This window comes from Scomber japonicus, chromosome 22 (assembly GCF_027409825.1).
Source record: "Scomber japonicus isolate fScoJap1 chromosome 22, fScoJap1.pri, whole genome shotgun sequence".
NCBI lineage: Eukaryota > Metazoa > Chordata > Actinopteri > Scombriformes > Scombridae > Scomber > Scomber japonicus.
The window spans coordinates 4,131,370-4,159,163 of record NC_070599.1 but is presented as its reverse complement, the minus strand read 5'-3'; the positions used below and the strand labels follow the sequence as shown (position 1 = coordinate 4,159,163).

Sequence of the window (27,794 nt, the reverse complement as noted above, 5' to 3'; positions counted from 1 at the left end):
ATTCTCATATTTTCTTAGGTAGTTATTAGTAATTATAAATAATCTTATAAAGAAGTGGGGTTGTTGGTATTCATCTGAGAATGGTCAGGTTAAAGTGGCTGATGCATCTGTCACATTAACCTCACCATGACAACATGATGGCACAGGCCTGGGCAGACAACAAAAGTAATGTTATTGTGTTTGATTATTCAACTATCATGACACAAATTGAATCTTCTATAGAGGCAGACAGCTCACAAAGATGTCCAATATGTATTAATATGTATTACCATCCCACTATATAGGACTTATTCAGCCAAACAATCCATATATTGTATTAGAAGCTAAGAAGTATTTTTTACACTTTGCCTTTTTCCACAATCTCTATCTTTTTTGAATCTCTATAACCTCAATCAATACATTTTCTTCAACACTTCCTGTCCATTTATATGAAGATAATCCAGCTTTAAGGACATAAGGAGTCAGACTAAAAGAATCATTCTTAAATCCACAGGAACAGAGCCCCCCTGCTGGATTAGAAATTAGACAGTAATACATGAATAAGCAAACCCTGTGTGACCTGGATTACTGACAACCTTTCCAGACGAGCCTTGTGTGGTATCAGAGATGTCAAATTAGACCGCTTGCTTGAGCCGACTATACCAGTCCCCCCCCCCCCCCCCCCCCCCCCCCCCCCCACACACAGCCTACTTCACATACTGAATGTAGTGAAGTGAAAGGCTGAAAGAGTTCGGTGAAGGAGCAGGAGTGAATACATCAATTAGGTTCCATTAGTCCAGTCACCAGCTGATATCTGTTAAAACACCTCCTGGCAGGTGGTTAGATCCCTGTCTTAATATCCTACCAACTGAGTTTCTCTCTGAGAGGAATTATTTGGATCTTTTTTAAACTGAAAGTCAACAGTGTGCCACATATTCAGTGTTGGGGCTTCTAGTAAACCACTGGACGGTGATCTATTCTTAGCTGCTTCTGCTCTCAATTACTGCTACAGTATTATATTACTTATAAAACATATTTATTCACTCTGACATGTGTGCAATCACATACATGTTGTACCTCATTAACTGCTTTTTAGGCTTACATGACTATTTTAAAGTGTAGGCTACTGTAGGTTATCTTTTTCAACATGTTTCCTGCTTTGTTTGAATTTGAAGCATGTACCCCATATACTATACACATGGCATTAAAAATGTGATTGATATCTGGATGAGGGAAGATGCACTCAGATCTCATTGTTATCAGAATGTAATAAGATTAGTCAGATCACATTTGGCAGTGGTCTGGCATTTTGAAACATCACCTAGCGATACCTCTTTCTGCTAGCTTAAGGAAACACAGCAAAAGATACAATTAGCCAGTGGTAACAAGTCTGTTACTGGTATTGCTTCCCTTGACTTGGAAGACATCATTTGTAGCTAAATTCAAACTAATGCTATAGTTTGGACTCTCTGGAATCTGGAATCTGGGACATTTTCTCTCTCTCTCAACCCAACCAGTCCAGGCAGATGGTCGCCCAGATCAGGGTTTCTTCCTGTTAAAGTGGAGAAGTGCCTTGAGATTACATTTTTGTGATTTGGCACTATTGGGATTGAGTTTGATTTGGAATGCAGTCCTGCCTAAATGGCTTGTAGTAAGTGGCCTATAACATGAAAACGGAAAGTCAACAATTAAGGTTCATTTTTTAATAAAAGATGAATATTATATGTAGATAATACTGTACATTGACAACCAATCAGTCTTATTTATACACAGAGGAATAAGTTACATAAATGACTGTGCCGTGGGTTTTATTGTTTGACAGTCACAATAAGTTAAAGTGCTACATTTCATCTGCTGAGGTTGAGAACTGAAATGAACAGAAAAATAACAGAGATCCATGAGTATATGTTCTATATCAAAAAGTCTCTTCATTATTTTTTGCCAGTGTGTGCTGTAGTTGTTAGTGGTTTTTACTACTGATGTCCAACATGGCATGCAGCTCCCTGGGCTCATATCCCAGCAGGCCTTGCAGGTTGCAGACAAAGCGGTAGACGTAGCGTTTGCCAGCAGTCTTGCGGATGATGTTCTTGTCGTAGTAGTAGCGAAGACCACGGCTCAGCTTCTCATAGTTCATCTTGGGTTTGTTCTTCCTCTGCCCCCACAGCAGCGCCACCTAGAGACACCAAGCTTCACCTTAGCTCCAGAGGACAGTAGCACTGGGTCATACAGAACTAGAAAGGCCTACAGCTATCTGAAAGTCATCTTCTCTGTGAGTACAATGGACAACAAATGTATTTCCCCAAATGTAAGAGTGCTTGACATCCCATATTGCTCAAACATCCATCTGATTTACCTCATCAGGGTCCGTCAGCTTGAACTCCCACCCATCTCCTGTCCAGCTTATACATGTTTGACAGCTGCGGTCTGTCAGGAGCTCCAGTAGAAACTGCCACAGCTGAATGGGACCACTTCCTATTGAAACATGATAGCAAGAATCAGCTCAAAAACCTACTGGATTCATCTAAAGCTAAAACGAGGTTCCATTAGTAAAGACTCACCAGTGTAACCAGCAAGGATGGCTGCTGGTATCACAGCTCTGCTCAGGTCTGTTTTGTTCCCTACATATTCTTTGAAGCTTCTGTGTGTCTGTGGTAAAGTGAAGACATCTGTTGACATAGTCTCTTCCATCACTGGTTCTATATCATGGAGTGGACCAGTCCACGATTTAGAGCCCACAATGTCTGAATCGTCACTGTGAGACATTTCCACTTCTGAGTCTGTCTCTGGAAGTATACAGAATAGAAGAGACACAGGAATAAGGCAGGTGTACTTTATCTATCTCAAGACAGTTTGGATTACAAACCATGATGTTACAGTCTTCTGGAAAAGTCTCCTCCCCCAACTCAATGTTGAGTTATGATTAAAATTTGAGAAACTTTAAACATTACAATTTGAAATTCAGTAAGTAGATAGTTTTTTCTTTTTTTGAGCTCAGTCACTGTTAGCAAGCTGTGGAAACTAATTTATTAGTAAGTTGCTTTAAGATGTTATTTGTGGTTTGTTTTAGCCACTTACAGGCTGAAGAACTTCACAAAATTCTGAAAATCACAACATATTAGGTTATAATAAAGGTTTCTATGGTAAATGTGCTAGAAAACATCCAGCAGCCTCAGAGCATCTTTACTTTTTAGTTTTTTTATATTCACTCTCCTTTTTGCTGTGTTTTTTGTCACCAGCTCCTGAGAATTATATCTGCCTCTTTAGCTGCTAAATGCTCTACTATGTTCACCAGCTAGTTGTGTCTGTCTGCTGTTTGGTGCTAAACATGTTTTTAGAGCATTTTTACTGAAAACAGTTAGAAAAGAGACCAATAAAACTTGAATTTCAGGGTCAAAAAGCCAAAACAACTAGCTAAAAGAGGCCAAAATGAAATGTAGTCCCAACAAATAATGTTGAGGACGTTGCTTCTGGAACAAAATACTGCTACACTGTTTTCAAATCAAATTTTCTGAAAAACAAAATTCCACTCACTTCCATTGATTTGAAACATGACTCAGTCAGAACAGTATCAATTTTAAGGCTAAAGCAGAACGATGCCTTCAGTCACCACAGTATGCAACATTTAAATGTATAAACTGTTTTGAGCATGGTCCTCTCACCTCTGTTATCTCCTGCTTCCTGTAGAAGCGGGACAGATGCCATGTTCCTGCTGGGATCTTCTGTTTTAACCAGATAGTAGTCGTGATGCTGTACAGTCACAGGGTCCAGAGTATGGAGGTCTGTCCTCTCAGTGGGATGATACTGAACATGGTAGCTATGCTTCTCTGAATGTTCCTGAACGTAATCTGAGTAGTTCTCTTGGGAATAACATAGACAATAGACCTGTTAACTTTATGAGAATGATATTATAATAAGACACAATGCAGTCATTTACAGGAGGAAGTGGTAGGCTGGACAAGAAACATGAGATATTATTACCTTTGTTGACTAGAGGATGGCAGTAAGATGACACTGTGTAGGAGGGCAATGCAGAACTGAAGTCATATTCATTCTCTGGAGAATTCAAATGATTGGATTGATGATTTTGGATTATCCAGTTCTATATGTATATACATGTTGACTTCATTTTTTTAAAGAAAATATCAGTTTTACAATCTCACATCTCAGTTTTAAAATGTACTACAGAAAGCAGTGTCACAAACTGAAGGTGTAAAATTTGAAAGATGTGTGCATTTAGCAGGTAGAGAGGTTCTAATAAAAATATTGCACCCGAGTTGCATTATGGGAATTGTAGGGTGTGACACTTTTTGTGTGTAACCCATACTGGGAAGAAAAAGTCAAGATGTCTTATCCTCAGCTTTTAAAAGTCTATCAAATTGTATATTATTGAAGTAAATGTTTGAATACTTGAAATGTCATATAATTGTGCTAATTTAGCAAATATTGTCAATTTTCAAGACACTGAAGAAAACTATGTTTCAAAGCTATTAAAACTCATAATAGATACTAATAAATCAATGATTGATTCCAACAACCTACAACTGTCTGTGGGTTCATGACACCTACAGTTAGAATGTACCTTTGATGATCAACTGTTGGATATGGTGTTCTCTAAATTTGAATGATCATTTACCGGTGAGTGCACACTGTTATATCTTCCAAATAATTACAAAAACACATTGCATACTTTTGTGAACTGCATATGTTTGGTTACTTTACTCTATATCATTTTAAGAAAGCCTGAATTTGAGGTTATGATTGAACTAAACAGTTGCAAATTACAAGTCATGCATTCATGCTGCCTCCAAGCTTTTCTTCTTATTCCTTTCTTACCTTTTCTCATGATCTCCAGATGTTCCCACAGAATCTCTCCAGCAGTGCAGTCAGACATCAGACCCAGGAAAGTCTCTCGGTCCAGACCACATAGTTCGCTACCCTGCAGGCCCTTCAGGTCTGAACCCAGGTAGTGAAGACCAAACTCAGTCTGACACCATTCCAGCCAGTGGTTCACCTCCCACTCAGACCACAAGCTAGGATCTAGATATTTAAGCAAATATACATGAATCTTCCACTTTTAATCTCCCTTAATAGAAGCTTTTACTCCTTCATTGATGACTGAAGTATTGTGCAGGTGGATCAGGATGTACCTTGTGGAAAGTGCTGGCTGACCCTTTCCTGGGTGAAGCCAGCGAAACTAGCTCTCACTGCCTGGGTGAGGACCTCCTTACTGGTCGGGGTGAGAGGAGGAACCTCCAGGGTGTCCAGCTCTGTGACAGCTATAAAATATATGACAGTACATTTACATTTGTATTCTAATCATAAATCTTTAGATTGTATAGAAAGTTTCCTATGTAGCATTTCAAAGCAGCAGATGGAGTTATTTATTTTTATTTTCTATGCACTTTGGTCCTGAGAAACATAATTTCATTCCACTGTATATATTTTTATAGATTTCGTTGGAATGACAAATAAATAAACTTGACATTGAACTTGAGGTTGATGAATTGCTGTAAAGTAATTTTGTAAAATTAACCAAAGTGAACTGCACAAGAATTATAATATACCTTGTGCCTGTGCAAATGTATTAATGTAGTAAAGAATGTGAAGTATTTATTTATTGATACACGTCATCAGCTGATGAAGTAATGAAAAGCTGTGAGAGAAGCGGACCTTGGGTTCGTTTCTTTGGTTTTCGTTGTTTTTTTGTTCCTGTGGTCAAGCTGGACATGTCTTCCTGACTTTTGATTGCATCTATAACTATACACACATGTGAATGATTTGTACATGAGTACATGAGTAAATGTTAATATCAAGTAAATAAGTCAATAGTTAACAGTGAGGATTTGTTGAAGTGTGTAATATGACAACAGCCATGTTATATTGTCATCAATCAAACACTGATACTGATATGTTGATATAATTGTCCTTATACCTGCTTAAAACTAATATTAACTAACACACTGATGTATTTTATTAGGTGTTTATATAATTGTTATAAATGCTAAATCATTTTAAGTAAAGTGTTATCATCCTCTAAACCTTCTGTCAAGTTCAATAAAAATCAAAGTTCAACTAGAGACTGAAACAAACAAGAATCAGAAAAGCTTTAAAATCTTTCTAATGTTGATAGAAAAGTGATGCGTCGTCTTACCGTAAGTACTGCACTCCATCCCAGTGTGAGAGGAACTGGAGGATCAGGTGGAGGAAACTGAGACCACTAAAGGGTGAATTTGGCTTTTAATATGATGGATGGGAGGGGAGGAGTGGACAGGTTCTGACAGACAACTGTCAATCATGTGTGAGTGGGAGGGGCAAGGAGAACAGGTCTGAGGCTCAGCGTAGAACCATTAGACTTGACTTTACAAACAGTGTTTACATAAATACAAAAGCAAAAGTTTACACAATTCAGTTGTCACATTTGATTTGTTCAACTTCTGCAGTCGTTCTTTTTCCAATATATATTCCAAATATTTAACAGATCAGACATTTGAGAGTTCTGAGAGATTCATTTTGCAGTGACCTTTTTGGCTGTAAATCAGTTGATCTATATTATTATAACGTAATTTGCAGTGTTTGCAATAAAAACTATATTTTGAACAGATTGGTTCCATAAATGAGTGACAGTCTTTATATTTTGTAGACGTCAAGTGCAGTGTCTTGAGAAGTCAGGAGGTCAAGGTTCAAAGTTATTTCATTGCATTTAAGAGTAATAGAATATGTTTAAAATGTCTTGCTTTCAGCCATATAAATAACTTCATACAGACCTACATTCATTTACTTTGTAATATGAAGAATTGTCTCGGTGTGAGCATGACTTGTTCCATTTACCATAACCAGGTGTTAATCATTATATATGATGGAGTTCCATTTAAAGCAGTACTCTAGGACTTTTGTCGCCCTCTGCTGGCAGCCACAAGCAGAAGAACGTGGCTCAGACACTTGGGGCACTTGAGGTACATTCTTGTTCCTCTTCTGCTCTCAGCTTTAAATATAAACACTGGCTTTAGTAAGATGATGTAACCAGTACAGCCTACACTCTATGGAGCATATCTAAGGTTCTGTCTACTGATACATTTCTGATTATTTCATTATACTTGGAATGGTTCTATACACTTCAAGATTATAATAAATATTACTTAAACTATGGAACACTTTCAAATAAAAAATATAAGCATCCTGATACATATCTTGATGGGATGCTGTGTTGTGTTTCCAGATAAGATGAATAGTCGACCTCCTGGATGTTCCTTTATACCAGTGGTCTTCAACTCTTCAACTGTCCTGCGTGTTTTAGGTATCTCTCCACTCACGCCTGATTCTAATTATTAACTCCTTATCAAACAGCTGAAGCTTGATAACGAAAAATCAAGTATGTGTTAGAGTGGAGAGACACCTAAAACATGCAGGACAGTATGGAGTAGGACTGGAGACCACTGATTTAAACCATCTTCTGTGGTTGAAGTTATGCATTTTCTATATAACCATCATGTCAGGAGTTATTAACATCTCAATTTGCAAGAAACAAATTAAATTTTCATTTTAGAATTTATTGTGGTACCTCAATAATGCTCATTTAAGAACCTGGTGTTACATGGATCAGTCCTTTTGCTACCTTCTTTGGAGTATCTTCATGAAGTTCATTAAAGTCAGTGTAAAGTAAGAATAAATATGTGTTCTGAGTTTGACATACCACAGAAAAGTGTGTTGTTAACCACCCTGCCAAATATATGAAATTAGGCTTCAAAGTGAAGCATACTGTCTGCAGCCTGCAGAAAGCAGTGGGGCTAAATGTGGACCTTTAGTCCCGCCCCCATGTTATGTGATTGGTTCAAAGTCAAATGTGGGCGATTGTGATTGCTAGCTAGTAATTGCTCGTGGGTGGGGTCAAAGGTTGATTATGATTGGTCGCTTGAGATGTGGGCGATTGTGATTGTGAGACACAAATATACTATGAACTGTGCTCATCTTTGACCTGTTCAAATCTATTATTGCTTGTTTGTTTTTCTCCAGCCTGTCCACCATATAATTCATCTCCCAGACAAATAAGAGTCATTACTATACATTCAATAGTGCACTTGTGCTGCTCTAAAATTCTACACTCAACTAAAGTCAGTAAACAAAGTCTTTGTAACACATGATCATAAATCTGCAGCAGATTATATATACATATATATTATATACACATATCTTATTTTATATTTATGTATTATATATATATATATAAATAAAATTCTTACAGTAATATAAGTATAGGTATAAAGATTAAAAATAGTGTATATAGTGTATAATGTATCTCTGTACTGACTATAAATCTGAATATTTAAATGTAATATATTCACTTCCAGTAAGTACATCCTGCAGTAAAGTGGTTATATATATAATATAATTTGTAAAAACATAATACACTGCACAGCTAATGTCAGATAATTTGTATATTGCACACTTGAGTTGCAGATAATCAGAAAAATGAGTGCTAAGGAACATTGATCCGACAGGTAAACTTCATTCCCTCTGGCCGGACTTGGAGGCTCCGAGCCCGACAGCCTCGGGGATCTGCAAGGCCCATGTCTTTCACCAATCATAAGCGACCTTTAGACCCGCCAGCCAATCATAATAACATGTGGGCGGGACTAAAGGGCCACCTCTAGTTCCACCCCTTTCTGCAGGCTGCAGACCATAGACATACGTATATATGTCTATGCTGCAGACGGTACACTTGTTCAAAGTTGTGTAAAAATCTGGTAAAAATCAGCCTCTGTCGCTCTACGCCCAAACGTTATGGGCTTGGCCACCGGGTTGAAACTGTTGAAACCTCGCCCCCTACCAATTGTCACCTGTCAATCAAAGTCACCACCTCTACCAGAAACATTGACGCTCAGCAGCTAGCTCAGCGGCTAACTCAGCGGCTAACTCAATGTATTTATACCTCTACAGCAGCAGGGGCGGGTTTATGCCAATCAACGGTCATTTTCAGACACGCCCACTAAATCCTGAACACAGAAATTTTGAAACACAGTTTGAAATGCTCTTTCACCAATCACAAGTGACCTTTAGACCCGCCAACCAATCACAATCACATGTGTGTGGGAATAAAGGTCCACCTTTACTCTCGCCCCTTTCTGCAGGCTGCAGACGGCTACCAATCGCGACCTTTAGACCTGACAACCAATCACAAGCTACCCTTAGACCCGACAACCAATCACAATAACATGTGGGCGGGACTAAATGTCCACATCTAGTGCTGAATGTAGGCTATTTATACCGCTACAGCAGCAGGGGCGGGTTTATGCCAATCACGTAAAGCAGGTGATTTTCAGACCCGCCCACTAAATCCTGAACACAGAAATGTTGAAACACAGTTTGTGAAGCCTAGCTCCACAATTCAAATCTAAATGGTTGAAATGCTTTTTACACCTTTTTTAGAAATACATTTATGACCTATTTAATGTGTTTAGAAGAAAAGGTTAAGTGTAGATGCCCTCCTCTGCTCTGAGAAGAAGGTATTGGTGGATAAGTAGAATGTTTACATCACTAAACCACAAGGGGGACTTTGACACCCAGTGTTCCTGAATGTTCTGTTGAGTCACTGACTTCACTACTGTGTGTGTGTTGCTACTTCAGCACAAGTGAAGTGACATGTGTCGACTGTTTTTGTATTTTTGTCATTTATTGAATAAAAAGGAAAAGCACTGACTGACAGTGAACATGTTAGCTTTAGTGTTGAGTACAGTTCTTTCTGCAGCACCACAGCAGTCAGACAGTCATATGCAGTAGCTGAAGCAGGACAGCGTGTTGTTACAGTACTTCAATCGAGCTGATAGCCACAGTGTCATGGACTCTATGTTAAACACACAACTACAACACAGAATACACACATCTTTAGTCACTTAGGTTTATAGGCAGAGAAGGCTTTGTTATAGTCTAACACAGGCCACTTTGAGGAACAGAACAGCAATATGAGACAGACACAAACATGCTGGGGAGATCACAGGTAAACTGATGGGTCAATACAGCTGCATTTTTAGGGCTCCCCGGACCATTAATGATAATACACACACGGATACATTCAGCAAACACCATTAAAACACTGAGAGCAGTCAAGACTGAAATAGTAATGTGCATGGTAATCTGCTGTGATTATGGAGACTTGGCTTCCTTCCAACACCATCCGGGTCACAGTGCTGATATGAGGCTGTGGTGCACATGAACCGCTACATGTTCCTTCTTTCTTCTATGGAAGACCTGGTTGGTTTGGTACCATAACAGTGCTGAGGTTTCTGGCATTTTTGCTGGGTTTAAGAGCCACAAGGGCTCAGAAGGAGAAGGGGAATGTAGGTAGAATTGTGTCACTGTCATGTGAAAACTGTAGCACAAAAAAAAATCCCAAATTTTGACTGATGTTTGGACCCCAAACATAGTTCAGAGTAAAGCAGTGAGGCAAATTAAAGGTTTGTGCTGACTATGACAAAATGCATGTAATGTTTTCACTACAACTGAAAGAGGTTGAGGTTTGGCAGTTCCTAAACTCGTGTAAGGCTGACCCAGAGATACAACGTTTTCACCCAACAGTGAGAATAGGATATGCATTGCTGGTGCACAGAGGGAAAACAAATACAGATTGTGAACAAGCCCATTTCAATAATTATTAATGCATGATGAACTGGAAGTAATAAGGGTTTTATAAGGATCAATAATCTAATGAAATAATGCCACAGTACACAGTGCTACAGGGGTTTATCTCTTGTGTTGGGACCACATGGTGAGCTACATTAAAGTGCAGGAGGCAGATGTGGTTTAGCGGGGATCATCAGGAGCAGGGATCTTCTCCAGACTGGGCTCCATCCCCCAGATCTCCCTAGCATACTGGGAAATGGTGCGGTCACTGGAGAATTTGCCACAGCCGGCGATGTTATGGATCACCATCTTGGTCCACTCTTTAGGGTTCTGTTAATACATAGACATGAGGGGTAAGAGCACAGTGGGTTGTTGCAATACACATGAATCTAGTACAAATGAGTATAATATAGCATATACTATCTGTACAATATAGACATATTATACAGTATAGTATAGTTTTGTATAATTTCGTATAGTATAGTATAGTATAGTATAGTATAGTATAGTATAGAGCAGGACCATGAGGTATAGTGCAATATGGTACAGCATAGTATGATAATACTAAAACTATAATATAAGAATATTCTTAGCAGTATCATATTGTACATCATAATATAATTGCACTAATAATATAATATTAGCATAGTTCAGTGCAGAACAATTTAGTGTTATATAGTACAGTATGTATGATATAGTACAGTATCTTGTTATATTATATCATACAGTAGTACAGTATAGTATCATGTGATATTGTATAATATAGTATAGCACAGTACTGTATCATATACAACAGTACATAATATAGTATGGTCTGATAAAGTATAGTACAGTATATTTTAAAATATAGTAAAGCACAATACAGTATAATAGAATACAGTATCAATTATATACTGTATACACATATATTATGGACTAGAATTGCATCATGTTATATTGTATAATACAGTATAGCACAGTACAGTATCTAGTACAGTGTATAATACAGCATAGTACAGTATGTGATTGTAAAATACAGTATAGCACAGTACACTATAATATAGTACAGTAATGTATAGCATATAGTATAGGACAGTAAAGTACAATATAGCATCATCCATCTAATATATAATATGGAAGCAAAAAAGTACAGAAGAATTTTGTACATAAAATATGTATGAAACTGTCAGAGAGCTGTGAGACTAATCAAAGCTGAGGTCAAAATAAAGAATTCAGGATGTCAGAGTCATCACACTATATTAGAATACATGACAGACTGAAGGTGACGTTTTCTTACTGACATACTAACCTTATAGAGTGCGCTGACTTTGTCTTGACATTTGATGTACGCTTCATAGTCCGCAAATACCTTGAACCTGCAGCACAGACACACAGTTAATATGGATGAGATGAGGCATTGTGACAATACTACGATCCAAATTAACAAGACAAATTACTAAGTATGCAATGTATGCTGATAATGAGTTGATTTACAGCACAAACATTTCATTTACAGCACATAGGACAGTGACTGGAACTGATGCATTTATGGCACTGCATGGCTATGGAAATAAAAGTGCTGAGTCCTCAGAGTCCTCAGTGTCAGCAGAAGTGTGCTCCAACCTGTCGTGGTGCATCAGCATGTTGACGAGGTCTTTGAAGAGGTCGGGTTGGCCGGGGCTGAAGAATCCTCCAGATATCTGATCCATGGCCTGCTTCAGCTCAGGGATACGGTTGTAGTACGGCACAGCGTCATAGCTGAGGACAAAAGACAATCAATCAGTCTTTATTACTGTTGAACACCTCTATTGTCCAGTTGAGCTTAGTCTTAGTCTTAGATGTCCAAGTCATCTCATGTGTTTGTTTAATACCAATCCAAGCTCACCCCTTCTTGTCCATAGCCTCCACATCGGGCACCCTCATGCCGAAGATGAAGAGGTTCTCCTCTCCAGCCTCCTCTGCCATTTCCACGTTGGCTCCATCCATGGTGCCAATGGTGAGGGCCCCATTCAGCATGAACTTCATGTTTCCGGTACCAGAGGCCTCAGTGCCTGCGGTGGAGATCTGCTCCGAAAGGTCTGCTGCTGGGATGACTGCAAACAGGAGACAGGTGGAAAGATATCAGTATCAATCCAGTATATATGTACTATGATCAAGAATATACAACATGATTATTCATCTAACTAGATATTTGATGCCAACCTTTAGGATGTACCACATTTTAAATGTATTGAGGTTCCACAGCCAGCCCTGTCACTGCCCTGAATCCTGCACATAAAAGACTTGTTGAATAAGAAGAACAGCATCCATTACCTTTCTCAGCCAGGGTGACACGATAGTTCTCGAGGAAGATGACTTTGAGGCGATCTCCCACCACAAGGTCCTTATTGACAATGTCTCCAATTGATGTGATCAGCTTGATGATCATCTTGGCGGTGTGGTAACCTGGAGCCGCCTGGAGACAGAGGAGACATGATGATGAGCAACAAGGGTCAGGGTTAGAGTTAGGGTTAAAAAACATGCTCATTTAAGTATACTCTGAACTCCACCTACAGTTATATATGAGTGGAGCATTTTAAATGGGATAATCTGTGACAGAAGGGAAGCTCCTCACTTCTAGTTCACTCAAATAAAGCAAGAGGTGGGAGATTTAATTCTACAAACATTGCTGTGACGAGCACTGGATAACTAAAATCATCACATTGAGAGTAAATTGGAATTAGGCAATTGGTAAATGAGCACTAATGATTATTATTAGTGAAATCAAAATTGGTAAAATAATAAGCAATATTTAAGGCAATTAAACAAAGACTTCCTGTACTGACTGAAGTTTAAACTGATAAACATCAACTCCTGAGAAAAATATAAAGCTGCATCATTGATATTGATATAATGTTTTAGTAAGATTTGGTGGAAGTTGATGGCGCTAAGCTAACAGCTAATAGTTTCCCCTGCTTTCAGTCTTTGAGCTAAGCTAGGCTAACGTTCTGGACCTACAAAGACACACATGAAGCGGATGTCCATTCCATCAGAATTATGATGTAATGCTTTAAATGTCAGTCACCTTTCCTCCAATCATGATTGTCCTGGGGGTCCATGCCTTGTTGGGCTCCTTCTTAATACCTGAGAAAGAAACAAATGGATAAGTTTCTTCTCTGGGAGTCACACTTGTTTTGTTGTTAGGTAGTAATAAAAGCAACACTCACGGTTGTACAGCGTGATGATGTGCAGGCAGTTGAGCAGCTGCCTCTTGTACTCGTGGATCCTCTTCACGTGGACATCAAACATGGAGTTGGGGTTGATCTTGACCTTGTACTGCTCCTCAAGGTAGGCGGCAAACTTCATCTTGTTCTCCTTAAAAGTGGCAGCCACACAGAGAAATGTGATTACAAAACAGACAAAAGCAGCAGAAGAAAATACTCATGTTTCTTGAAGTATTTTAAGATCTCACTTGTTTGATTTTGGCAACATCCCTGATGAAGGAGTCATCGTTCACGAAGTCCAGAAGCTTCTTCAGCTGGTCCAGGTCACGGATGTAGTCCTCACCAATCCTCTGAGAATAAAACATGTAAGAGAAGCTCATTCTCTTATTCTAGTTAACACATCAGAAGCATGTTAGTTAAAACAGTGTATCTGTCTCCCCATTGTTAATTCCTATTTCAACTCGTGTTCTAATGATCTCCTCAATAGACCCTGATATACAAACAAAGGAGTCTACTTGATCATTTAACAATATTATAGATGTACATTATGACTGCCAGTTTCAATCACTTTAACTTTGTTTCTAAGTAATCATGTTCTTTTTCCATCAGGTCAGCATGGCAGATAAATACGACAATACCAGGGACAAAATCTGAAGAACTGTAGCAAAATACTAACATTTCTTTGGAATTAAAAACTGATTTCCATCAACTCCTGAGAAGAATATCTGTCTTTTTAGCTGCTAAATGCTCCCCTACATTCACCAGATAGTCTCTAACTGTGAATGTCCTGCTGTTTGGTGCTAAAAACGTGTCATGCAGTGGGTTTATTTGAGCTGTTTCACTGAAAACAACATCATGGTCAAGGACAGCTGAGAGAATGAACCAAAACAGTCAAATTACAGGCTGTAAAAACCAAAACACGGAGCAGATAGACTCTACGTTGTTACAGCTTTTGGTTTAGTGATTAGAGGTTTCTTGAAATGCTACTTGGGAATTCTCTTTCTGTACTCAGGCTTATAGCTTTGACTTTATCAAAGAACCACCAGCAGTGTTTCATATCCACTCAAGATTTGGAAGTGCTCCAATGCAGAAAATCAATGTAACTTTCATTTGCTGAGCCCTGGGCTCTGGAAATAACTCTGTTTTTACAACAAACACACCTCTGCGATGACCTCAGCCAGGCCTGGGTTGCACATGACCAGCCAGCGTCTGGGCGTGATGCCGTTGGTCTTGTTCTGGAACTTGTCTGGGTCCATCTCGTAGAAATCCTTGAACCTAGAGGAAGATTTAACATCTGAATATCACAATACTCCACAACATTTAGTCCAATGTGAAATGATTGCACTGTATTGTAGCTTTGCTCTTTAAAAAGCTGACAACAGTTCAACATCAACAATATAAAATATTGATATGGCTCGAGGCTGTGTTACAGTTCTGTTATACTGGCGCGCACACACACACACACACACACAAGCAGGAGAGGAGATGAGGGTGAGCTGGGTTCCCTACACTGTGTCTTTGATGATTTCAGAGTGGATGCGGGCCACTCCGTTGACAGCATGAGATCCCACAATGCACAGGTGAGCCATGTTGATTTTCTTGACGTCGCCCTCTTCAATCAGGGACATACGGCGCATGCGGTCCATGTCCCCTGGGTAAAGCTTGCTGATGCGCTGGAGAGGGGAGGAAGGAGACATGAGTGGATCTCAGGCAGGGACGTGCACATGATTATAGAGAGGCAGGGGCTCAAAGTCAGAAAAGGGCAGCATGTGCGTGCCAAAAAAATTTTCCGGTCCCTTTACACAATATGGAAATTAATGTAAAATTAAAAAATAAAGTGCTAATAGAAAGCTAACTACTTAGCTGTGTGTCCTGTAGGTGAAAGTGATATGAAATTGCCATTTCTTTTGTGTCAACAAATGATTACAACATGAGTAATAATACAGCTTATATCCCCAGAATTCTGAAATTACTATATTATTATTATTATTATTATTATTATTATTGTTATTATTATTATTTTGTTAGCCCACACAGTAGTAGCAAAGTCACAATAAACTTTATCTAAACCTCGGACCTGTAGTGAGGGAAATATGATCCGCCGTAATCACGGTGCATTTTATTTTGAAAATTAACCCAGTGTTTTATTTTGTATTTTGCACACGATTTCCTGTCCCGCACGATCTGCTCTGTGTGAATGATGCGCCGTGATCTGACACATTGACACATTTTCTGAAATATTACCTATATTTAAGCACGTTGAATAAGTGGACGGAGACTAGTTAGACCATAACTCACAGGTTCAAGTTGCTTCTCTCTCTCTCTCTCTCTCTCTCTCTCTCTCTCTCTCTCTCTCTCTCTCTCTCTCTCTCTCTCTCTCTCTCTCTCTCTCTCTCCTCTCTCTCTCTCTCTCTCTCTCTCTCTCTCTCTCTCTCTCTCTCTCTCTCTCTCTCTCTCTCTCTCTCTCTCTCTCTCTCTCTCTCTCTCTCTCTCTCTCTCTCTCTCTCTCTCTCTCTCTCTCTCTCTCTCTCTCTCTCTCCGAGCGGAGCCGCAAAGGACAGAGGAGCAGCAGGCTCAACACACACAACAACCCCGTATTACAAGAAATGGGTACAGTTTTTTTTACATCCCTACAGGCATTTATAAATGTTATTTAAAACAAACAAACACACACACACACAGAGGGCACTTTTTAATACGAGGCAAAAAGGGCAGGGGCTCAAGCACCCCTAGGGCCCTATGTGTGCACGTGCCTGATCTCAGGGATCACCAAACTTCACTTTACCCTTGTAGACAATAGAATCATTTAAAGACTGTGTAAAGTGAATTCAGACTTGTGAATTAGCATAAACCCGCCCCTGTTACTGTAGAGGTATAAATACATTCAGCACACACTACTACTACCACAATCTACAGTTAGCCAGTTAGCTGAGTTAGCCGCCGAGTTAGCCCCCGAGCTAGCCGCTGAGCTAGCAGCCAAGTTAGCAGCAGAAAGCTCTCAGACGTAGCGTCCATGTTTCTGGGACAACTTTGAAGTCTAATTTCATATATTTGGCGATTTTTTTAATCATTCAAATTTGGCAGGGTGGTTAACAACACACTTTTCTGTCGTATGTCAAACTCAGAACACATATTTATTCTTACTTTACACAGACTTTAAATATAAATATGTCTCACTCTGCAATTAAAAAAAAGTAATGCACAGTAAGGCACTGATACATAATGTGGCAAAATTAATGTTATACCCCTCATTTGAGTTGATATTGCTGACACAGACTCTTGACCCAGTGCTCTTTAAAGTCTGTATAGAGAAGGCTAAGAGATACATGCTTCATTTAGAACGTTTTAGTACCTCCAGGTGCCTCCTGTTGATCTCATAGATGATCTCCAGGTGACGAGGCAGCAGGTTTTGGAAGAGATCAACGGGCCAGCGCTCCAGAGCTTCAGGCAGGACGGTGTGGTTGGTGTAGGCACAGGTACGCACCACGATGTCCCAGGCCTGGACACAGTGAGGACACAGACAGAAAGGTTACAAAGATATTACATTAGCCAACAAAATACTCTACAACTGATCACCAATATGAGCTCTGCTTTTTTAATTTGAAAATGATGATCTCACATTAGCAAGCAAGTTCTATGCTCACATCTGTCACGGTGAATGAGATCAACTCTGATGTGTCATTCTGCTGTGTCATTGTTACTGCAGTGTTGAAAGATGCAAAGAGACAGGACTGCAGGTGACCACAGCACACTGCAGTTAAATGCACTCAGGTTTATGTGATAGGAGTGTACAGTCATCACTTCATCCCACAAATAATTCACTAACAGCACTGTCAACTAGACCGTTTCATCATTTACAGAGCAAGATATATCGCTTTAACTGTTGCCATAGACAGTGGATGTGTTGGTGACATAAAAAGGTAGAATTTTCTGTGCATTACATTGACTCCTTTTCTCTGTATGTTAGGGTAGAATTTGAAATGCTAACATCATGAACTAATTATTATCATTATTATTATTATGCTACATGCATTTTATCAGTCCCTCTTTTTGTTACTATACTTCCACCAGAGCTCAACAGGAAACACTAAGAGAGAATTTGATCACTTTATATGACTAACTCACACTGATGAAGCTGAATAGAAGCTTCACAACTACTTCCAAATGCATTTTTGCTCTCAGTACTCTCCATGCATTTTCCATCACTTACACTGAAAGCACATTTGAAGGAGATCTTTTATAGAGGAATGATTACAGGAAAGAGGAAAGAGGAAAGAGGGCTGCTGTTTTAAGACACACTGGAAAAACTGGGAACCTTCCTTTAAAGCTCATTGATTGGACTTATTACAATGCTCTCTTGTACTGGGAGTAAACTTCTCTTCTCAACTTATCATGTATGCAATCTTACACCTTAACATTTGTTTTCAGTGAACCTATTTTTCTCTTAAAGCAGCTGCTCATGATGCAAACTGATGATTAAATTAAGCGTGGGAATGCTCCAAGTCACAGTCAGATGATCCACTTTGTTTTAAGCATGATGATGTCAGTGTGTGACTACTGCTGAAGTGATACATACCATCTCCCAAGTGACTTTCTCCATGTCCACCAGGATCCTCATCAGTTCAGGGATGGCCATAGCAGGGTGGGTGTCATTCAGCTGGATGGCCACCTGCAGAACATCCATTGACCAATGAATAAGGATGGTAAAAACGACTCAGCACAAAATAATCAGATTAGAGGTTGATATGCTGTAATAAGTCACATATGTCACAGTTTGACATTATGGATCTCTCACCTTATCTGGCAGTGTAGAAAGATCCAAGCGCACATACTCTGTGGAGCCAAACTTGGAGGCCTTGAATCTACGGATGATGTCTTGAAGTGTGGCTGCGACAACGAAGTACTCCTGCTTCAGACGCAGCTCCTTCCCTTCAAAGAACTGAAGTCCAGAGACAATATGGAAAACTGTTCAAACTTTCATCTCATTCCCCCAATATAATAAAGTATCTGCACATTATGATTTCAATTCTAGAAACACCCTTGAAAGCAGAGCTGTTGGAGGTTTGAGTTGAGCTAGGGTTGGAAAAGAAAACTGTCCTTTAATTAAAAGTTAGACCAACATTGATGGGTTGTTAGGTATATTATATGTACACACAGCTTTAAATCCAAGTTCTACTCACGTTGTCATTAGGGTAGAGAACCCTGGAGATGTTCTCAGCCAGGTTTCTATCCAGCACAGCTTGGATGTAGCCACCAACATTAACTGTATGACAAAAGTTGATGGTTAAACCTCTGATTTTTCACTGGCCTTTCTAGCTTTTATGACTCACATTACAATACTCACAGTCTTTGAGGTTAAATTCACAGGGTGCTTTAGCGGACCACAGTCTCATGGTGTTGACGATGTTGTTTCTGTAGCCGGGGACTGGGGTGTCATAGGGAAGAGCCAGAACCACCTGGATCACAACAAAGACAAATGTCAGATCTTGAAGAAGTGTCATCTGTGAGATAAAGCCTGGTAAGAGCTTTTTGTGCAGATCTCTTTAAATATGACAATTGACCTGTGTGTCGACCCATTTCACTCCTTCACCCGTGTGCTCCACTCGTCCGTAGAAGTGAACTGGACGCATGTACTCTGGGCGAGCCTTCTCCCAGGGGTTACCGTAACGCAGCCAGTCATCAGCCTCTTCCACCTGTGGAACATGACAGGTGATTGAAGCATTTTCACATCAACAAATGTTCAGAATCTCATCCAGACTGTTATTGTTGTGAGGCAGGAAACAGCATTTACACCCTCATGGAACACTAATATTGTCCATGAAAGCTGGACGAGTGACATTTTTTTTCTTAAATTACATTTCATCTTCATTTCCTGGTTCAGACACTGGGTTGTAAACCAGTTGGGCAGTGTTGCATCACACGGTACAAAAGATCCACACAATCCTCTCTGGTCCACCTGGTCGACTCCTTTTGTTGTTTGATTGACAAGTCAGTAGTCTAATTAGTGTTGCCAGAAAATCAACATTCAAACAAGTGTAATGCTGATCATTACAAAGACCTTTACAGAAGAAACTACAAACTGATTTAACCAGCACAAAAATGTCAATTAACTTGTTCCCAGTGACAAAGGATGAGGATGTATGTGTGCAGAGTGAATTCCAGCAGAACTGGATAAATAGTTTGGGGGGGGGGGGCAGTTGGGTTTATGTAAAGTTTAGCAACAGTTGAGATTTTTTGAAATACTACATCACTTTCAGCACAAACACACTTTTCATTTCGTTTATCGGTGGATGAACTCTGAACTTTCTCTGTAGTACATCTCAGTGTCTGCTACACTCTTTGTCATGCTTCAGTCCTAACCCATGAGTAGTTTTATCAGATTGCACACGGTTGCCTCTGGAGATGCAAAATGTTTTATACTACTTTTTATACTTTATACAGTAATTCTACCCAACACCTGGAAACACACGCTGATGTGGAAAACAGGTGGAATTCCCTTTAAAATCCTTATAAAATGTGTGGTTATTCAAAAGAATCATATACATCTGCATTACTTTGTACTTATTTCCACCATGGTATGATGTGGTTCCACAATCAGCTTCTATAAACCCAGCACTCTATAAATGATTATGATGTACTGGTATGTACTAATTAAAGTAAAAGGTGCACCAAATACTATTTATTGAGAAAGAATCAGTCACTTTTATTCACATTTTGCAGGTGTGACCAGCTGTGTGCAGGATATCTGCTTCTTCCACCGTCAGCTTTTTAAGCCTTTTTAACTCATCATGACCAACACCTGTCTGTTAAATTAAGCCCAACTATTTCTAGCACTGTATCCTCAAAGGGTGGAGACACTTTCACTTCCTGCCTCGGGCTACTTAACTCATTTGCAGGGTCATACTGTCACTGCAAGGACACAGTGAGCTCAGATTTCAGGGTGTTGACTGTGAAGCTTACTCACTGATAAAAATAAAAAGCTCTGATCAGAAAGCTAAAATCTGTAAAGTCATGGTAATGCCTCACAGAGGAATTAACCATTTATTTGTGTGAAGAATTCAATACACAGTAGGGAAACTAAGGGATATATTAGACTTGTGTTTATGAAATGAGAATATAAAGCAGCCTAGATTAAATCAGGAAGAACTAAGGAGCTAATCCACCAGATCAATATACCTGCCAGCCGTCGACTATTTTCTGATTGAAGATGCCAAACTCATAGCGGATGCCGTAGCCGTAAGCAGCCAGACCCAGAGAGGCCATGGAGTCCAAGAAACAAGCTAAGGAAACAAAAACAGGGTTGGGAGGGAGGGAGGGAGGCAGGGGTGAAGACTGGGGTGAGACGAGACTGTCCAGAGCACTAAACATCACTTTGTGACAGCGGCCAATCAGGAGAAGGCATGAGCTCACCAGCCAGACGCCCCAGCCCTCCGTTGCCTAGGCCGGCATCCTCCTCGATGTCCTGCAGATCCTCCATGTCCAAACCCAGCTGAAAGACACATCAGAGTACTCTTGTAAATATGTGCATTGATAATTAGTAACAAAGAATCATACAGCAGTGTAGAGCCTTAAAGCTGAGCAGAATGATTGTTTTTTGGAGGGGGGGGGGGGGCTAGGGGGCATTTTTCAGACAGTTTATTTTAGCAGTGGAACAAGGAGCACCCAGTTCATCATCATAAACTTGCATGGACACGTCTTCACCTCATCTCATAGGAGCTAATTTTACTCTTGGTCCCTTCCATGGTCATTGACACGCCTAAAATTCACTTCATATTCTGCATGAACACACATTACTGCTCTTGATTTGATTGTCTCAGGCATGACTGGGTTGACCTCTTTAAAAAGGGCTGTGGGGGAGACTGTTGCCCCCCCCCCTCCCATCCCCCCACCCAAATAGATTTAGGATTATATAACCCCCTGAGCACAATAAAAACTAAAATAACTCCACTAAATTGTTACACAGGGTCAGTCACAGAGCCAGTCCATACATTTGAGGGCCACATGGCAGTTTGCCTGCTTGTCTTGTCTCAGGCTGCTGTCTGGTTGGCAGTGTCATGATGCCAGCCAATTATAGAACAATGATGTCACTGCTTTGTGAAATTAGAGTTTTAAATGAAATTGACAATATATGTGTGAGCAGTCTGGCTGGTTACCATAATTGTCCCTTTTTTGGGTAAAACTCTTTTCTCCACTGAGAGCACAGAACATACTGTACTGTATGAGATTTACTTTAAAAAGGTACACTATGCAGAATTTTGTATAGACTCAAAATACAAAATAATCTCCCTCAATCATGACTAGAAGTGTGTGGTGGTGTATGTATATACAGAGACTCTGCCCTCTTCCTTTATTTTCTTGTGTTTTTGGGGTGTCTGTAGCCCCCAGCCAGGGTGTGACATCTGGACTCATCGTGTTGCATCACCAGGTTGCATCTCTGTTTCTGTCTCGCACCTCTGTCTCTGCGTCATGGATGTATAAAGAGCAGCAGGTCTGTGAGTGTGCTTGACCGAGGGCGTGGCTGAGCTACTCACACACACACATAGAATTGAAGACTCCGCATTCACATAAAATCCAGCAATGCGGCAACTTGATGTCAGAGATGTGATCGTGTTTATTTATGCTTTAGTTCAACGCCACCGTAAAACAATCAGGAAATGGTCTATTTATATGATTTATGGCTTTTTTATCTTGCCAGCATTACTCACTCTTTTCATTCACTCTAGCTCTCTCAACCACCATTTCTCACTCTCTCTTTGAAAAGTGTATGAAACATCAACAGCAGAATTCATGTCTTTTCTTCATAAGGAAATTGAAGTACTTTTTCACACCCCACCCTTAAACCCATAATGTCAGGGGGAGAATGCATGAATGCGACTGTCTTTCAACACCAGCAGTGTAACGTTTAGTTTTTCATTTTCTGAGTTAATAAAATATGGATGCCTGTTGGTGAATTTTGGGAATAACATGTTTAAAGACCGTGTAAAGTAAATTCAGACCTTTTCTTCTAAACACATTAAATGGGTCATAAATGTATTTCTAAAAAAGGTGTAAAAAGCATTTCAACCATTTAGATTTGAATTGTGGAGCTAGACTTCACAAACTGTGTTTCAACATTTCTGTGTTCAGGATTTAGTGGGCGGGTCTGAAAATCATAAACCCGCCCCTGCTGCTGTAGAGGTATAAATACATTCAGCACACACTACTACTACTATAGTCTACAGTTAGCCAGTTAGCTGAGTTAGCCGCCGAGCTAGCCGCTGAGTAAAGGTAGAGGTGGTGACTTTGATTGACACTTGGTAGGGGGCGGGGTTTCAGCGAACTTGGCGGGCACTCCCACAGCGTTTGGGAGCAGAGAAAGAAGCTGATTTTTACACAACTTTGAAGCCTAATTTCATATATGTGGTGATTTTTTTAATCATTCAAATTTGGCAGGGTGGTTAACAACACACTTTTCTGTGGTATGTCACACTCAGAACACATATTTATTCTTACTTTACATGGACTAAGTTTTGGGCACTGTTTCAGGAAGTGCTGCTCTGTTGGTACAGTCGCTCCTCTTTTGGCAGCCATATTTTCTTATATCGGTCAGATTCTATATAGTGAGTTGTCTTTTTAGGGCCTAATAACATTGTATTTTACTTGTGTGTGTGAATTTGTTCTAATAAGTGAGGTATTTTTGTTTCTGTAGTGTTATCATTTGGTTGACTGAACAGGAAGGAGGGGCCACCAACCAACATATCCTGCATAGTGTACCTTTAAAGCCCCTATGTGTAGCATACAACAATACACGCTGCATTAGGTTACGCTCAGCACTCAGCCGTGATGATGTAACTCTTCAGCAGCTGTACATCGTCACTGTGTCCTGCTCCTTTCCCATGATTCTTTGCCTCACCTGGTACGTAGCTTCATCGCAGGCGTTCTCCAAAGCCAGGTTCACCATGGTGTTCTGCAGAGTGCGACCCATGTAGAACTCCAGGGAGAGGTAGTAGACACGCTGCAGGAGGAAGAACATGCTGTCAGTCATCCACAAACCTACTAATATTTATTTATTTAATAATTTATTTCAACATACATTTACATATTAAGTGAAATATATACAAGCATGATTGCCAACATGTGAGTACAACCTATTAAGAAGTTTGAGTGAAATAAGATAATCCAGTTTTAGAATCTTCTGAAGCTCCATTTGTGTGCAGAAAAATATTTTTAAAATATAAGTTCAGTGTGTACAAAAGGTACAGATAATGTTTAAATATAAAATTATATGAAGCTGCCAACACTTGATATGTTCTTCCAATAATTTATATATCAAAAAATGCAAAACCTGACAAATTCAATCCAAAATTTTGATACTCATCTTGATGAATTTGACCAGTTATTGCAGTAAAGCTTCAAAAATACTAATAAATCATTTGGTGGAAGTCCTGCAACATCGACTTTACATTCCTGTTTTTGCTGTTTCCAAAAACAACAATATTCCTAAAGCTGTTTACATCACCAATTAAAACAAATATTCCACTTATATTTGTGTTGACATGCAGCCGTGCATTTTACAATCAAAATATGATTTTTTTCCACGTTTTCTACTGGCAGTAGACTCTTTCATTTGTTCAACCACCTTCTTGAAAAAGTTGACGTTGGAGAATTTGCACATGTCCAAAAAACCTGTTGCTATCCAAGGTGTGTTTCTTCTTCTAATCAGAAATGTAAGATTTTCTTTTGGGCGTGCATCTAAATCCTAGCTTTGCAAACTGTTGGCAAATCACCAACTGAGATGCATGTACTGTACACAAGTCCTAAGAATGTTCCTAAAACCTGAATAAATAAATAAATCTGTAAATCCCATATCTTAATTGGAAAATGCTACATTTGGAATATGTCCTAATTCAGTATATGCTTTTTAAATGAGCTGTGTTGAAGTCAGTATATCATCCAATGAGAATAACAGTTGAATATTAGTGTGCATGTGAAGGAAGTGACTGTCTGTGGTAGATAACAACAGCTGCTGTCAGAGACAACAGAGCAGAGCTATTACTGGCAGCGTCTCCAACTACCTCTTACTTTATAGAGAAGTCACATCAAACCACTAACACAGCCTCATGTTACAACCACAGCTCTGTGTGAAAGGTAACACAGACCTCTGCAGAGAATGTACACAGTGATGAGCCCAGATGCAAACTGAGGAAATGTGAAACTAGCGCACTGTGTCTGATATGTTCTTTCTGACATTTTGGCAGCCTCTCTTGACACTCTTCTATGTGACATTTCAGTTCGTGCAGCTGATGGATGGCAGTATAAAAGGTCAGAAGGTTGTATAAAAGGAAGAACACATGGAAACAATGTATGTGCCGAAGTCACAAAGGCATGCAGCGGTCAGTATAAATAGGAGAGGAGGGTCAGTTCTGCCCCCCCTCCTCCAAAGTTACACTGAGTCCACTTCACAGAAGGCTCTAGATACACAGGTGTATTAATAATAAGTGCTTAGTCATTATAAAGCCTAAGAGCTTTTAAACTCTGGTTGTTGATATTATTAAAAGGAAACACTCCCCAACAGCTTACATTCACTGACAGTCAGAAAATATGTGTGTATATTCCAAGTCAAATGGAAATAAATCTCAGTGTTGCAAAAAGCTACAACTTCAACTGTGAGCAGAGATGTTTAAAGAAGGTTCAGTTTTTCAAATGCTTGTTAACCAGCAGTCAGGTGTCTATATATCATTCCTCCTGTTCTTACTGACTATTAAAAGATCTTCAAATGTGCTTTCAATGGAAGTGATGGAGGACTAAATCCAGAGTCAAATTCCCCCTTAGTGTTTCCTGTTGAGCTGTGGTGGAAGTATAGTAACAAAAAGACTTTGCTACTAAAAACACTGAAATGTTGAAACATAGAAGATGAAGATTTGACTCATTTGGACGCTGAAGCTTCATATTAACTTCAGATCTACTTTTAAATCCATGTTTCCACAGAAGGAGGACTGTGGATTTAGTCCTCCATCACTTCCATTGTAAGTACATTATGAAGAGATCTTCTAATGGTCAGTATGAACAGGAGGAATGATTACAGCAAGAAAAACAGGTTTTTAATTATCATTTAGGCTCCTGACTGAATGCTCCCTTTAACTCAAGATAATAAAACTTGCTCATCTTACATTACTGAATGAACATTTTAACAGATCAGCAGAGTTTCCAGTGTGTTGAACAGTGAACATTATGCTGCGCAACAGGGCAGACACCCATCACATCACACAGTGCAGCAGACTGTGAGGTGAAGTGCAACCTTATACACTGCATATGTATCATTTATGATACAGGTGATGGCATCTTTAATTTCCCCCCTAGAGCTTAAGTACTTCACTATATCTAAAAGTATACAGATCAGCTTAATCTGCTTCTTTATTTTATTTTTTTTAAAATAGTGTGGCCATTTTGTGATGCACAGAGAGTGTATGGGGGGGGGGAGTGGAGGGCACGACATGCTGTTACGTAACATGCAGCAGCAGCAGCAGCAGCAGGAGAACACTAATGTTGGGCACATTTGACGCACTGAGGCCGCGCATCGTTTCTCGAGGGCGCGCACAGGATCAGATGATGGCTGCAGATTATGCACGGGGACAGACAGATGTGACACACACACACACACACACACTCACACAGGCACACATCTGTATGGACGGTCTGCCGCACACACACTCTAACTTAGTTTCAATGCACAATGACGCGTCAGACAAAAGCAACCAAAAACATGTCTATAAATGGATGGATATGAAAAGCACACGCACACGCACGCACACACACACACGCACACTCAAGAGTTGTGATACTGCAGCACAGCCCCGCCCCCCCGCCTCCCCTCCAAGCACAGTGTGTACGTGAGGACAGCGGATGCTTACTTTCGGATCTTTCTCATAGTAATGCTGCTGCGTCCGGATCCATCGGCCCACCAAGTGATCCCGCACTGTGTTGGCCAGAGCGAAGTAGTAGTCTCGTTTGGTGGCCACATTCCGGTCCTTCACCAGGGTGAAATGAAGATGCCGGTTGAAATTAGTTTTTAGGTCCGAGACGTTCTCCACCCCGGCCAGTCCCCGCACTGAGATCTGCTTCCTGCGGTCCTGGTCGGTGAGCGGCTTGGCCATGTTGAGCTGCTGCTGTGTTAGAAAGTCAACGTTTAGCTAAATATCTCCAGACCTGCTTCACCTCTCCTCTCTCCAGCTGACACACACCCACACACACACAGTCAGGATGTGACAGTCCAGCCTCTTTATAAGTCACGTACTCACGCTGCAACAAGTGCAAACAAGCGGTTCCGGTTTACACTTTCAAAATAAAACTCCCCTCAGTATCGTTCAATGAGGTGAATTTTAAAGTGCGTCACAAGCTATGGTCACAAGGCGCGCTGGCGTTAAATGATGTCGTGAACGGCACATGAATGAATGGAAATAAGTTCATGCGAAAAAGTAGATATTTAAGCTTACAATACAGTTGATAGCTAAAGGCAACAGCGCTTTAACGTGTTTAATATAGAAAAAGACATACATTGCTTTTATTTTGACAACAGAATCACCTCACTTCCGGTCTCATTCAGTTTGACTTTACAAAAACCAGCATTCCTGAAACTCATGTAGAGGAAATTATTATAGATACGAAACAAAGTGTCTTTTATAAACTATAAACTCTGAGCTCAAGCAGGAGTAAAAGTCTTTTATTGTCAAACCGCCAAACACCAAAATGCAATCCTGAGTTTGGAAAATTAAATTTGACAAAAAAAAAAAAAATAACGATCCAAGGTCAACTTCCTGGTGTTTTTTTTTTTTTTTTTTTTTTTTAAGCTCTAGCACATCCCAATCTTAATCAGCAGATGCTCACCTTTTTCATCTCTTATGACTTTAATAAACACACACATACTTTTTCTAGAGCTTTCAACATCATCTCAGTGTTTGTGCAGTTGTCATCATGTGACTTAAATATAGAACTTATATATAGCCGTGGTGGTAACAGGTGGGAAAATAACTAAGTTCAAGA

At 39.8% G+C, this 27,794-nt stretch overlaps 2 protein-coding genes across 2 annotated transcripts; both read right to left on the bottom strand.

The window, feature by feature from the left end:
* Positions 1–1,826: 1,826 nt before the first annotated feature.
* On the bottom strand, positions 1,827–5,707 carry LOC128384365 (protein c-ets-1-B-like). Its single transcript, XM_053343917.1, has 9 exons — positions 5,650–5,707; positions 5,127–5,255; positions 4,813–5,016; positions 3,958–4,032; positions 3,639–3,836; positions 2,538–2,762; positions 2,333–2,451; positions 1,954–2,152; positions 1,827–1,846 (listed from the first exon to the last, which is right to left on the bottom strand). Exons 1-9 carry the CDS (start codon positions 5,705–5,707, stop codon positions 1,827–1,829), a joined length of 1,227 nt encoding a protein of 408 aa, XP_053199892.1.
* Positions 5,708–9,632: 3,925 nt separating this feature from the next.
* pygmb (phosphorylase, glycogen, muscle b) lies at positions 9,633–26,972 on the bottom strand. The gene is made up of 20 exons (XM_053343861.1): positions 26,666–26,972; positions 23,668–23,769; positions 21,186–21,264; positions 20,952–21,055; positions 19,337–19,468; positions 19,120–19,231; positions 18,956–19,038; positions 18,571–18,714; positions 18,352–18,444; positions 17,128–17,274; positions 15,285–15,448; positions 14,936–15,050; positions 14,024–14,125; positions 13,779–13,926; positions 13,637–13,695; positions 12,886–13,027; positions 12,458–12,665; positions 12,196–12,330; positions 11,882–11,948; positions 9,633–10,923 (listed from the first exon to the last, which is right to left on the bottom strand). The coding sequence occupies exons 1-20, from the start codon at positions 26,906–26,908 to the stop codon at positions 10,774–10,776; spliced, it is 2,529 nt and encodes an 842-aa protein (XP_053199836.1). The 5' UTR covers positions 26,909–26,972; the 3' UTR covers positions 9,633–10,773.
* Positions 26,973–27,794: the final 822 nt, after the last annotated feature.